The following is a 14,790-nucleotide window of genomic DNA, read 5'->3' on the forward strand; positions in this document are numbered from 1 at the left end:
TTTACCAACTGCTGACTTTGTGTTTATTAGTGTGTATGATTATTATATAGTATACTATTGTTCTTGTGAGTAAAAGTATTGGAACAGATAAAGTTAAAAGAGATTAATTGAATCAGTGAATAAAATTATTAATCGCAAATCCTTGCGATTCCCCACTGGCATCACTAAACTTTGCATTCTCATTTTGTGAGGTTTTTCCAGGCTTCCAGGCTTTCACTGCAGGTATTTTCAGTTGGTGTTTGTTTTGGGGGGTTTACTCCCTACAGTCTTCTCTTTAACAGGTAAAATGCCTGCTCTATAGGTTTAGCTCTAGTAGGAGGTAATATGATCCGCTCACTGATTAAATACAGACAAGCTCTTTTACAGGTGTCTATGAGACACACACACACACACACACACACTGTCAGGATTGTGTCTGATTACTTAACCTGAAGTGACATAATAAAGAAATGAAACGGGCTCCAGCTCTCATGAAGAGATTCTCGCCATAAGTGGCACTTAATTAAAAGCACCTATCATACGTTTTATCTTTTTCAATTAGCCCGTCAAGTGCAGTTCACTGAAACAGTGTGGGGGGGGGGGGGGGGGGGTATTGGGGAGTTGCTGTACTTCAAACTGCTCAAACCGAAAAACAATCACAGACACATTTTCTTGCTCATTTTTTGCGTTTTTATTTCATTTTCTATAAAATTCTGTAAGATATAACGTTGCATATATTTATATAGATTTCATTTTCACCTTACAACAAAGGTCTTTCTACTAAATATCACATTAAAATAACATTTTTGCTGATTTTCTTTAATACACAAAAAAAAAATCAAAGAATTAAAGGTACCAAGACTGGTTACTCAACAGTCTGCTAAAAAAAAGCAGATCCAGGCCAAATACAGTGAAAAAACACTTACTGGAGGGGAGGAGAGAGAGAGAGAGAGAGATGGAGGGAAAGGAGAAAGGAAATTGAGGGGAGATGGTGCTGATTAACTCATTGTACCATAATCACAATGAAAATGAACAGTACAGATGTGTGGGGTTCAGCTTTAGATACAGATCAACCACATTATTTTATTTCGTTATGTACACTTGTACACACTTGTACCTCTTACCTCTTACTGTCACAACCTTCTCCCTGTCTTTTGTCTCTACATGTGCTAGTATGTGTAAGTATATGTGTGTGCATGTGTCTGTGTGTGTGTGTGTGTACGATAAAATAATACTCAAATGCCATTCACAAAATGGCAAATTTTCTTTTTTCCTCCAAATAGCATTCAGTTAGCTGCTATTGCCAATAAGGCAATTGCTTGTTAACTCAGGGCAACTCATGGCCCTGTTATGTTTTATGTACAGAAGAGTTTTAACAGTCTCCAACATAATCCTAACAGCGAGAACAGAGAGAATTCCCATTCTAATGTTCTAATGCTTAATGTAAAAAAACACTACACTCATCTACAATTCATTACATCCATTACTGATTGACTTTAGCCAAGGAGATTCCCCCTGTTTGTCTTCTTCATTTCCATACGCAGCGTTCTAACAGGGTACCTGATAAAACGGTGGGACTGAAATCTTCAAAAGGGTACCGTTCTGAACAGTTCTGGCCTTTTTTGAATGTTTTGTGTGCATCTCTGTTTAAATCCAAGGACCATATTTGCTTAAAATGCTTTACTGCAGCAGCTTGGACCAAAAGCTACCAATGTTTACCATTATTATAATTCCCCAGTACCAGTTTTCACCCATAGGGGCAGCATCCAGTAGCTAGCTCATGGTGTAAAGTGTTTGGGGGAGGGGGGAGAAAGAGTCAAGTTTGCACAGAAACATGAACATAATTGCAGGTCCTTCAGCCTTCCTTGATGGCCCTTGATGGCCTTTGATTGACTGGGATGGACCGTCCAAGTCCTTGATGGACCATGATGGACCATGATGGACCATGTGGGTCTGGTATCCAATGCCCAATCTCTTTTGTTTTCTTTTCAGGAACACTTAGCTACCATCGCTAGGGGTGTAAAAATGCGTCACGATGCATCGATTCAAAGATTCAACTGCATCAGTCCTGAATCAATTTGGAATATTGGAGCAAATCATTTTAAATAACTTGTAGCGACATTCAGAAACTTCTATGCTTACTTTTTAGACTTTTTTTTTTAAGTGTAGCAAGCCCAAACATTTGGCAACATAGGTTTAACCATAGTAAAATGCACTGAATCGTTTCCTAAAGCATCGTAATCGTGAGATGGAATCGTGAGATTTACACCGCCGTAGTCATCGCTGGTTGCTTCCGTCCAGAGGCATGGGAGGGTGATGCAGGCCTCGTCCAGCAGGCGACGAGTCCTGCTCCTCTGTGAAGCTCTCCGGACTGCCGTCTCCGTCCAGCAGGCTGCCGCAGCTGGAGTTGGGGCTCAGCATGTCCTGCAGCAGGTCTTCCCGCACTAGGCCGTCCCGGCCCTCGCGGATTCTCGGCCCACCGTCGCTGCCCACCATCACCTCGTCCTGGTCGTTCAGAAGCTTGGCCAGAAAGTTGATGTACTTCATGGCCAGGCGCAGGATTTCGTTTTTGCTGAGCTTCTTATCGGGTGGGTGCGTGGGGATGAGCTTGCGAAGCTCGGCAAAGGCGCCGTTCACGTTCTGTTGCCTCCAGCGCTCACGGCTGTTTGTGAAGATCCGCCGCACGATTTTGGGCTGAGAACCTATGATGAACAAAAAAAAACAGCAAGGATAAGCAATATGTCTCAGAACAGTCAAGCTTGATCACACTTCACTTCACAGAAGTTTTGGTTCTGATTTTGTGATATTCTCAATGTTCAATGATATACGTTCAGTTCTTGGTCACCTTATGGAACAACCCGGAGCCAGGCTTATACTCAACCGGGATCAAGCAACAGGAACAAGCAACAGATCCACCAATGTAGCATATTTTCAGTTCCCACTTACATACAGAACCAAGCCCATTAAGAACCCTTAAAACCAGCAAATCTCACAGCTCATATTTCTAGTTCTTCAGTAGTTAGATGAGTAATGTACAACTCTGTATGGCTCCCAAATACACCTTTAGATACTACACATTGTAAAATAATACATTTAATATGTTTTAAATGCATAACAAATGTGCTTTAAATGGCTCTCTAAGAGATGCTCTTTAAGAAGCCTTTTTGGTTTCCTAACAATATATGTTTCTGTTCGAGTGCATGCACATCACACTAAAACATTAACATAACAGGTTAAAATCCAACTTCTTTTATAAATAAAGGAAAATCTACAGATACAGTAGATATTACGTGTTGTGTGCATGTGATTGATGGTCAAATTGTGGCGTAAAACTGGTTCTTCTTTTTCTTCTTCAATGGCCTACCTCATCTCCCTGTAATTCACTGTAATCCAGAAATCTAAAACACTGTTTTTAAACTGTAGATCAACCCATTCATGGTTGAGCTTATCTTGACCAAGACCGGCCTTTTTTGGTTGGATTAAATTTGTTTGCGGCACCACTTACACTGAAAAAAGGCCTGATATTGCACATGATATATATTATGCATAAATATTGCTATATTTGGAACTATATGAAAAAAGCATAATATTACATTTGCAATATGTGGTAAAGTAGTATATATTCTGAAGGAATGACTTTTAGGGACATTTAGGAACCCCAAAAATTAAAGAAGCAGCATGACAATTTTATTACTCAGATACACAATCACATTACTCAGAACCACATTATTACTGATACATCCTGATTATTAAGGCCAATAGTTTCTTTTTTTATGAACTCCTGAAATGTGGTTCTTTGATGGCATCTATGGCACCTTTATTAAGAGTGCTATTAGTAGGTTCTTACTGGAGCTGGACAAAATTACCAAATGGCGCAGTACCAGAGCTTGACACATATATTTGGATTCTCTATCAAAAATCCATCCATAGAGCATCCATCAACATCCATTTCTCCATCTTATACCAAACCAACTACACCAGCATTGTTTAACATTTAGCTACTAAATAATAATAATATCTAAACCAGCTCACTCTAATCCGTCCGGCTCTTCCTTCAGCCCATTACTTTCCAACAACATTTGTAACAAATCGGCATCTTTTACAGCAGCTTGTCTCTGAACGGCTGGCTGCTTTAACAGGACCTCGCATGGCGAACACACCTCTGGTGCCTCCATCCTCCAGCTCGCTGATAGATAAGCCCTTTATCTCAACCTATTTAGCAAAGAATTAATTAACCTTTCTATTATCTCTGGCATTTTACATTCAATTATTCGAGCTCATTTCTCATCCCAGACAGCTCTTTTGGAACCGAACCGAAAGCTCTGTCTTGCATTTAACAGCGTTTTTAATGCAGCTCAGAATGGACGTGGACGTGGATATGGTGCATGGATGTGGTGTTCATCTAGAGGGTAGAACACAGGTTCTCATGTTCTAAAGAAAACAACAGCCTTTATGAATAAATCCAGTGCCCATATGAGTACAATACGATACGCTGGCATGTTTAATGGCATGAGCAGTGTGTGGTGCATTCTGTTTTAGTCCATGCTGGGATTTAGTTGATGCTTTCAGACTCTGTAACCTTTTCTAATCCATCGTCCTCTGCTCAACACTCAGCCAAGAGCACTCGCTCTTGTATTTGCATTTTGATGGGATACCAGCGGCTATCTGCACCACACACACACACACACATATATACGGGCGCACTGCACCTTTGGCGCTATACCCGCCAGCGTCTCTCTCTCTCTCTCTCTCTCTTTCTTTCTCTTCTCCTCATCTTTTTTTTTTATCTTTTTACCTCTCTTTGTCTTAAAGCATCATTTCTCTTTCTAGAGAATGAATCATTTAACACAGTATTTTAAAGGCTTTTAAAGCACTGTCTAATTACTGCTGTGATTTGTTTGGACCCAACAATTTATTAAACCAGCTGTATATTGTTATAATTTATGTATTTGAAGCTATAATTATAATAATAATTATTATTATTATTACTATTTACATTCTCATGCCATTATGACCTAATTATATATATACATTATATCACCTGTATAGGTCATAAATACGATCAAGTATATATATATATATATATATATATATATATATATATTATTTTACAGCTCTCTGGCAGTGAATATGAGTCTTATGGATATGCAGAATGACTGGCGCTCTTAATAAGGGCAATGTTGGAAATGTTTCAAATTTGTGGATTAAAGAATAATATTTCTTAATGATCATTCCTTTAAATCCAGACCGTTTTCTCTCAGTTAAAAAAATGCTCTCCTAAGATCACAGTTTCTTTGGTGAGCAACAGAATGACTGGATTAAAAAATAGAGAGATAGATGGATTGAAGGCTGGATGGATGGGTAAATAGATAGATGAATGGAAGTGAACCTGAACGAGAAGAGAGAAATCACAGCCAAATAGTGGCTTACCATACTTAGAAAGATCTAAAATTATCCTACCATCGTTGATCTCGATTTCGTACGGCGCTGGTCTGCGCTTCACGCGGTGACTGGGATACATCCCATACTGTTCCGCTTCTCCAGCAAAGCCACTGCGAACAGAGAGGAGAGAAAATTGACAATGAGAATATACGTATGCAATCAAATTCAACTTAGCCTTTAAGCTCATATAAACCATGGAGATGATTTTAAATTCTTTCTATTTGTTTAATTGAAGTTAAAACCCAGTTCACTGCTGGATTTATCCCTCAATGTGAATTAATGTATTTATGCTGCAGCATCTCGGCTGTTACACACTTACACACACACACACAAACACACTGCACCATAACAGCCTATATATGAGATAAAGCCTGACTTGCAGTAATGTTTTCAATTACATGTTGAATGCTGATGTTGATTTTTTTCCAATTTGACAAAGACAAAATAATCTAAACTAGACAATTATTTGAAAAAATAAAAATAAAAAAGAAAAGCATTTATGCTTCATATCCTGTTGTCAAAGTGTTACATGTGCAGATATTTAATGCAACTTAAACAAATACCTCAGATATGTATGTGTATTACTGGCACACACACACAGATTAAAAAGCACAATTTAAACACCTTAAATCCTTAACACCCCCCCCCCCCTCTTCCCACAGCCAATCATTTAAACCCCATTTAAACTCTAAACAATCTAATTATAATATGCAGGTATGCAACAAAGACAATAAATAAACAGACAAACATCAGTCAAATTCTAGAAAACATCAGCTAAACATCAGGCACACCCCAGAAAAAAGGCTAAATGTAAAAAAAAGGCACCAAATCATACATGGTAAAAATCTCTACATTCCATCATCTAACACCAAAACTGACCATTTTAACCCATATTCAACCTCCATCACCACCATCAACATCTCATTGGAAAACAAAATATAAACCCTGGGAATTAAAAGTTAAAACTCAACATTTATACAGAAAAGCATGTAGGAAAACGAGCTCATCACCATAACAACGATAACCACACTAAAACATGTCACTATGTAACATATGAACATATCCACCTTCCAAACCACTGCTTCAGTACTACACCACATCAGCTACACCCTCACCTGTCCTCATATCCCCCAGACGAATCCACAAAGTGAGGAAAACCTAAAAAGCATTAAAACACACCAAAATGCAGACAATAGAGCAGCTCCCAGCAGACTGTGAAACAGCATCAGGTGTAAAGCCCACCACCATGTATAACCTCATACACCACTGTTTAAGCCCCAAACACATAATCATCTACCCTTAAACCTCAATGTTTTACCCCAAAACCACTACCATCTACCACCATTCTAAACCCCAACCATCAACATCATCTACACCACAACATTACCATCATTATTTACCTTTATAGCCCAATATTTAAATCTTCCAACCCTCTACCATAAATAGTGATACTGTACTGTTTAACCCCCAAGATCATCTATCCTCATACCCCACTGTTTAACCCCAAAGGCCACCATCATCTACACCCAAAAAGCATCCGTCAAGAAAACTCATAACGCCAAGCCCACTTCCATCATACCCTGCTGTTTAACCCCAAACCTGCCACGTTTTAACCCCTTCAAGTCCTATCATCTACCCTCATACACACTGTTTAACCCAAAACCCACCAGCATCCATCCTCAACCCCTCACTGTGTTTAGCCCTAAACCCACCAATATCCACCCTTACCCCCACTGTTTAACCCCATAGCCAACCCTCTGTTTAACTGTTTAACCTCATAACCCACAAACATTGACCCTAATGCCCCAGCATTTAACCTCCAAATCCATCAGCATCCAACCTCATTCCCTACTATTTAACCCCAAACCCACCCTTTTCAACACCCAAAAACCACAATCATCTACCCTAATGCCCCAGCATTTAACCCCCAAATGCATCAGCATCCAACAACATTCCCCACTGTTTAACCCCATAGACCACAATCATCTACACCCAAACCCCTACCCAAACATCTACCCTAATGCCCCAGCATTTAACCCCCCATTATAGCATCACATACACACCACCCTCCACCTCCATCACCCACCAAGCCCTGAACCCCTCCCCTCTCTTACCTGTGCCCGAGCGGTTGCGCCATAGTGCCGTAGAGCAGCGCGCGCGCTGGGGGGGGCAGAGCGGCCGGACTCAGCTGCACCATCCGCGCTGCGCGAGGCTCTGAGTGTGGCAGGAGCAGCAGCAGTGGCGGGGCAGGAGCGGGAGCAGGTGGAGCAGAGTGAGGAGGATGCGGCGGCGGGGTTGCTGCTGGATGCGGTAGAGAGGAAGGTGGAGGATGAGGAGGAGGAATATGAGAAAGACCAGGGGGCGCGCGACTCTCACACTGGAGCCTGCTGTTCTCCTCCACGGCCTCTCCTTTAATACCCCCCACCCCGCCCACTGGCGCCCCTAAAGCCCCGCCCAGGGCCACGAAGGCCCCGCCCACTCTGCCTCCTCTCTGCAGGATGACGCTGCCGGCGCCCTTCCTCCTCCTCCTCTTCCTCCTCCTCGACAGCTTCGTGCCTTCCTGTCTCTCACACACACCCTCCTCCCCCTCCTCCTCCTCCTCTTCTTCTTCCTCCTCTTCTTCCTCCTCCTCTTCCTCGTGTCCTCCCCCTCGGCATGCCGTTTGGCCGCCCTCCTCCTCGCGCTTCGGCTTCTCCATCATTGTTTTAGTTTACTCCAAACAATAATAATATTAATAATGATGATGATAATTTATAATTATAACAAAGTGATAAAATCCTCACTGGAGATCCAGAGCGAGTGTCTTTATGCACACCAGAGAGAGAGAGAGAGAGAGAGAGAGAGAGAGAGAGAGAGAGAGAGAGAGAGAGAGAGAGAGAGAGAAAGAGAGAGAGAGAGAAAGAGAAAGAGAGAGAATTAGAATTACTATAATTATTTTTTTATTATATTGATGCTCTCAGTATGTTTGATTAGACATGCAACTAAAGCAAAATAACCGTGCGTAAATGCGCGAGATGCGCTGAATTAGAGAATAAAGAATTACACTGTTTTTTCTCTATATATTTTTTCCATCTGTACCACGGTGAGCAGACCATACAGGGTCTCTGGGTCCTATATGCTCCTAAAATACCCTTCCTTTTTCTAAATCACTACTGATTTAACGTCTTATTAAATCGAATTTAAAGAATCTGTTCCCTCATCATTAGTGATTTCAAGAGCTGTGATTGGAGAACCACTAGCACCAGAAACCGGATTGTGTTGGATTGCGTGATTCCAATTCTGTTGTAAAAAAAACAAACAAACAAACACTGAAATCGAAATGATTAAATTCAGTCACATCGGAATAAATCGCTGCTGCCCAAATACTTTTTCCCTTAGTTTTTCTCCATCATTTAAAACATTGTAGCTGCAGAATGTTGTCTATACACAGTGTCTATTAAGCCAAAACAAAAAAATGAGGCCTAGGCCTAAAATACTGGAAACTCATTTTTTTCTTTCTTTTTCTCTGAAGACACCATTCTGCAGATTTAGACTATTTATTAGACGGTAACGAAATTTAAAGCCTAAATATAAACGCCAAAATATGAGCCTTTTCTTAATAAATGATTTGAATTAAGTATTTAAGCCACATTTTCAGTGTACGATTTTAAATAAAATTTAAATTTAAATAAAAATGTTTTTACGTTTTTACGCCTAAAAATAATAAAATGCCTTAGCCTATACATACAAAAGGATATTGTGATTACACTGCATCTCTTTATACTGTTTTTTTACACAGTTTTGTTGACTGACCAGTGTTTACATCAGCACTGTTATTGTTATTATTATTATTATTATTATTATTATTATTATTATTATTATTATTATTATTATTATTATTAGCATTATTAACAATAAAACTAAAACATTTTTACGCTTCACATATTACATTACGGACATTAATAAAACTGGTGTTACTACTATGAGCGCTACTGGCAATATTAACATATAGTGACAAATACTATATTTCTATAAATAAAACAAAATTAAAATTACTCACGGCATTAACAGTATCTTTTAGCACATTATTATTATTATTACTCATTATAACTCCTTTTTCTGACATTAAGATACACTTTAACATTATCCACAATGTTTTTAAAAAAATAAACGTCACTAGTATTTTTTCTAAATATATCTATATACGAATTGTATTTAGCATCATCTAGTTTGATTGATCTTTTAAATCAAGTCTGTACAAACTAGCTTAATTTAAGGATATTTTTACTATTATTTTGTAAGTCCATCTGCTTAATGGCCTGAATGTAAATGTTATCAATTGCTATCATTAATAATGTATTATATTTACTAGCATGTTTCTACCCTTTTTACAATATATAGTTTGACTATATGTATATAGCAACGATGATTAATAACACACAAAATGCATTGCTGTCATTATCACCATTATCATCATAATAAACAACAAATTACGCAACGATCCTAACTGACCTTATTAACACAGTGAATATATTTGTGTCAGGATTTGGTGTGTGTGTGTTTTACCACTGTCACACGTGTGTAAAGATGTTGGTATGTGAATGAGAGACGGTTTGTGTGCGCGTGTGTGTGTGTGTGTTGACCTTGGTGTATGTGATATCACTGTAGCGGGGCTGTTACAGAGGGGAGATAAGCTGGAGCTGCTTTATCTGCCCCAAACAGAGCGCGCTGTTACCCCGACATCAAATCACCCCGCGCGCGACTACAGCACAGCTTTCAGCGCGCTTATCCCTGTGCTGTCCAGGAAATTATAATAATAATAATAATAATAATAATAATAATAATAATAATAATAATAATAATAATAATAATTATGACAATAATAATGTTTACAGGGTAAATGCTGTAATAAAATGTGGTAATATAATGTATATATTTAGTCGTTTTTAAAAAAGACCTGGATCTTATATCTACACGTTTAAAACAGCTCATTGTCCTTAAACAATTGTTTAATTATTATTACAACGTAATATTTTTTGCCATGATCAACCTTTAAAGATATATGTATATTATAAAAACAAATGTTTAGTTTATGTGTTAAAATTTACGATTTTGCTATGTAAAATCCTAACTACTTAAGATAGCATTTTAACTAGGCTACATTTCCAACAGCAGCAAAAATATTAAATAGGCTCGGCTGATACTAATAATAATAACAATAACAACGTTACACAACAAATATGCTTATAATTTAACAAAAGTAATTAGCCGTATAATATAATTTAAAAAACGGATTTGCTTCAGCTTTTTTGCAGCGGCTTTTGTAGCTTAAAAAAAAACTTCAGTTTTTTAAACAAATAAGACGGAAATTCCAGTTTCTGTCCATTATGATGGGACGAGCCTAGGTTCGCATAAATCCATAATGTAGCAGAGCTGCATGCAAACACCTCGATTAATTTATGACATTATTTTAAAGTGCGTTATCTATCTCGTATAGCTCAGCTTCACATCTTCTTCAAAAACGTATTGAAAACGTTGGAAAATCATTAAAACGATAAAGGATCTTCAATTAAATCCAAGCTCGGTTTCTTTGGTTCATTAATCGCTGTTGTTTAAGCGGGATGGGAAGGAAATGGAGGCTGAATGGATACATACCAAGGCAGGAGGGCCTTCGCAGCTCCAGGAGGACGAAATAATAAACGGAATATTGAGGAAAATCGATTTAAAAAAATCCTTAGAAAAAGTCGGGATTTCCAAAACGCGTAATTACGCACGACTTTGGAGAGCAGGAAAAAAAAACAGAGCGAGCGCGTGTATCTCTCTCTCTCTCTCTCTCTCTCTCTGGGCTATGTATGTGTGTGAGTGTGTATGAGTGTGTAGGTGTGTGTGCGCGCGCGATTCTCTTACCGTGCTCGCGCCGTGGCCGTGTTTAGTGCCTGTGTGGAGCCATTTTGTGGAGGGTCATCCATGCGCCCCAGCTTTTAGAGCAGCTCCGGCTCCGCGAGGGAAGTAGCTCAATATAATTGCACATCACGTCCAGCGGAACAGCAGCAATGTGGCCGGCAGAGATAAGAGCCCAGAGCCCCCTAAACCCATTATTTATGAAATGATTCATTATTATTTTTATGCTTTTTTCCATATAATCGAAGGCAAAAAAAAACGTTAAGAGAAAATATAGAGTTATATTGTGAATGAGGGATCTGCATGGAAATAAACGCAGCACAGAGAGGGAAAGAGAGAGAGAGAAAGAGGGGGTGATGGATAGAGAGAGAGAGAGAGAAAGATGTTTATTACTGGAGTAATATAGGTAGGAATGTAAAACTGCTTCGGGGCTCAATCAGAAGAATTAATTATTAAGGGTTTGGGTTCAGTTTTACACTTTTCAGCATTTTTGTAAAAGGTTAAATTCGAAAGGGCTGTCCCCTCCCCCACCCCCACTACTCTACCCATCATATGTAATGATGAATACGAAGGTATTTATATGGTGAGAAAAAAAAACACAGGTCAAGGTTTAAGGGCTATTAGTTACTGATGACACTTGATGTTACTTGTCAATGTGGTGCAGGTGTGTTTATATACGGTGATTTCGTACAGGTGTGTTTAGGCTTCTTTTTGGATTTGTAGATTTATATTTCTCTTTATTGAAGAAATAGTTTGAATAGCACTACAGCACAAGACAATTTATGAAAATGTTTAAAAAAACAGTATCACCTGTGGTGGCAAATAAATGCACTACATGGTGGTTCTAATTAACCATTACGATTCTTTAACAAAGTTCATTTGGACGTATTGTGCAGGCGGTGGTTGATTGTGGTTTTTGGGTATATTGTTAATGATGATGATGATGAAAATGATGTTTATTATAATGTGAAGATGATAGTGGTAAAGAAGATGATGATCACCTTTATGATAAGCCATAATAAAATCACTGGTAATGGGATTCAAATCGTAGTATGGAGTAGAATTATAAAGAAGAAGAATATAACGTTTATTATTATGATTATGGTTACGATTATGATGAATATGAAAAATGTCTTGATTGGGATCATCGATAATAAGTCTTAGGCTGAAGCAAGAGTTAAATCAATAATGATGATGGTGGTAAAGATGCTGATGATCCTTTTTTATCATTAAGGATAAGCTATAGACTGAAGCAAGGATTTAAAAAGTTATAATGATTATCATGAACCTTAATGATAATTTGGAGCACATATTAAAACGATAAAGCTGGAGATGATGATGATGATCATCATCATAGTCATCATGATCATGGTGATCCTTGGTGGTAATCTGATGCACGTACTAAAAAGATGATGATGATGATGATGATGATGAAGTTGATTTTGATGATGATGTAAATGATAATAATGCTAAAGCTAATGATAAAGATGATAGTAGTCTGAAGCACAGATTGCAAAGATGATAATGATAAAGACAATGGCCTACATGTTGGACTGGTGATTTTAGTCTGAAGTAAGATGAGTATGTAAAGTAATAAAGATAAGTCATATAGAGAAAGATAATTAATTCACACCCGCATCATATTTTTTTACTAGCACGTGATCTGCATTACTAATGATTATGCTGCACGAGGTACAGCAGAAAAAAAAACCGACCATCATATCAAAGCATTATAAACGTCCTCATGAATGAAACACGTATAAAATAAATAAGTGAGAAATCAGCTCGGCTCATCTGAGAGCCTTTGATCTCCTGCCTTTGTTACTTCATTGCGGCGGATTGGAGCGATTTGGGAAGGATGCCCGGGGGAGATTGGGCAGAATTTGGTGTGAAGCTCAGAGGAGCGGCTTGCAGGGAGAGATAAGACAGTATCAGCGACCTCGGGTTCATCCATCAGCCGCGGGATGAGAGCACCGCCGCGCGAGACTCCCTGCCAGAGCCAGAGCTGGAAATGCAGGTGGACCTATAGACCTAGAGATGTAGGAGTATGGAGCTGACAGCCAGCCACCAGCACTGTGACAGCTCCCCTCACATTTCATCCCATAATACTCGCCAGCCAGCCATCAGCAGGGCGGCTGGAGTAGCCTAAACACACACACACACACACACTCCAGACAGTTCAGTGAAATAACCACTCAGGTAGAGGTAAAAGGTGTGCTGAGTGAAAATGGTTTGGGTCCAAAAACTGCCTTTAGAACTGCTTTAGAACTTTTAAGCGCATCCAGTTCCCGTATCTTGTGTTTTAGGCCGAAGAAATTTCTGATTTAAATATTTACATGTGTAAAAATAGTAAGGTTAAAATATCCTTTTACATCTACACCTGCCCACAGTTATTTGTTTTATATTGCGTTTGGGGCCATAGTTATATTAATATATCGTGGCTTTTCTATCTACCGCAAAGTTGTTTCAAATTCATACTTATTAAACACTGTGTAACAGTACATATTTTTAAAATAAACACATTATTACAAACATAAGGAAATCTTAACCTAACTTAAACACTACAATGTATTTTTAAAGTGTACAGTTGTAAAGATTTTTCTAAAGTTTTGTAAAAAAAAAAAAAAAAAAAAAAAAAAAACTCAAGACATTTCAATGATTCGTTTGGTTATTATCTTTTTAAAAAAATAATGTATGTCCTAGAATTCCCTGTCCATCATGTCCTTTTGGGATTGACGCCTCTTTTTATGGGACAGAAGACTCTTGCTGCATGTTCAGCAATTAATAATATTAATTTCACTGAATAATGTCCATTCTGTCATGATAAAATATCATGGGACTTTAGATATCATGTTTGATAAGATGTTAGAGAATCAAAATGTAGCCTATCTTTAAAACTGAACGATGTCACCATTAAGAATTACAAATATTTGCAAGTCTAGGTCAAACAAGCTTTAATTAAATGACGTTTTCTTACTAAATTTTTGCGCAAAAAAAAACTTAAATAATTTTGTTAGATTTTGAGGGCCCTGCATCCATTACAATTGACATCATGTATTTTTATCTTATTTTTAAATGTTTTCTTGCATATACAGTTGTGGTCAAAAGTTTACATACACTTGTAAAAAAACATAATGTTATGGCTGTCTTGAGTTTTCAATAAGTTCTACAACTCTTATTTTTCTGTGATAGAGTGATCGGAACACATACATGTTTGTCACAAAAAACAGTCATAAAATTTGGTTCTTTCATAAATTTATTATGGGTCTGCTGAAAATGTCACCAAATCTGCTGGGTCAAAAATATACATACAGCAACAAAATTTGTCAATTTTGGTGATGTAACGAGTTGTGTCAATCAAATTAGCTTCATGTCATGGCCTCTTCACTTCTTGTAAGTGATTCTGATTGACTACAGCTGTTGACTTCTCATGAGCCCATTTAAATAGGGCTCATTTGACCCAGTGATTAGACTCAGCTACAAAAGCTA

The 14,790-nt window shown here is 38.2% G+C and overlaps 1 protein-coding gene across 1 annotated transcript; it reads right to left on the minus strand.

Moving 5' to 3' along the window:
- Nucleotides 1-646: 646 nt before the first annotated feature.
- tal1 (T-cell acute lymphocytic leukemia 1) lies at nt 647-8,331 on the minus strand. Its single transcript, XM_007240083.4, has 3 exons — nt 7,536-8,331; nt 5,440-5,531; nt 647-2,681 (listed from the first exon to the last, which is right to left on the minus strand). Exons 1-3 carry the CDS (start codon nt 8,120-8,122, stop codon nt 2,257-2,259), a joined length of 1,104 nt encoding a protein of 367 aa, XP_007240145.2. The 5' UTR covers nt 8,123-8,331; the 3' UTR covers nt 647-2,256.
- Nucleotides 8,332-14,790: the final 6,459 nt, after the last annotated feature.

The sequence above is a fragment of the Astyanax mexicanus genome, chromosome 16 (assembly GCF_023375975.1).
Source record: "Astyanax mexicanus isolate ESR-SI-001 chromosome 16, AstMex3_surface, whole genome shotgun sequence".
Lineage (NCBI taxonomy): Eukaryota > Metazoa > Chordata > Actinopteri > Characiformes > Acestrorhamphidae > Astyanax > Astyanax mexicanus.

What these genes read in the sequence shown, in the direction of transcription:
- tal1 (XM_007240083.4), bottom strand. Translation starts at nt 8,122, where the DNA reads ATGATGGAGAAGCCGAAGCGCGAGGAGGAGGGCGGCCAAACGGCATGC. An exon ending in GCGCAACCGCTCGGGCACAG is followed by an intron (nt 5,532 to 7,535) that starts GTAAGAGAGGGG and finishes CTCTGTTCGCAG; the next exon opens with TGGCTTTGCTGGAGAAGCGG. An exon ending in CGAAATCGAGATCAACGATG is followed by an intron (nt 2,682 to 5,439) that starts GTAGGATAATTT and finishes TGTTCATCATAG; the next exon opens with GTTCTCAGCCCAAAATCGTG.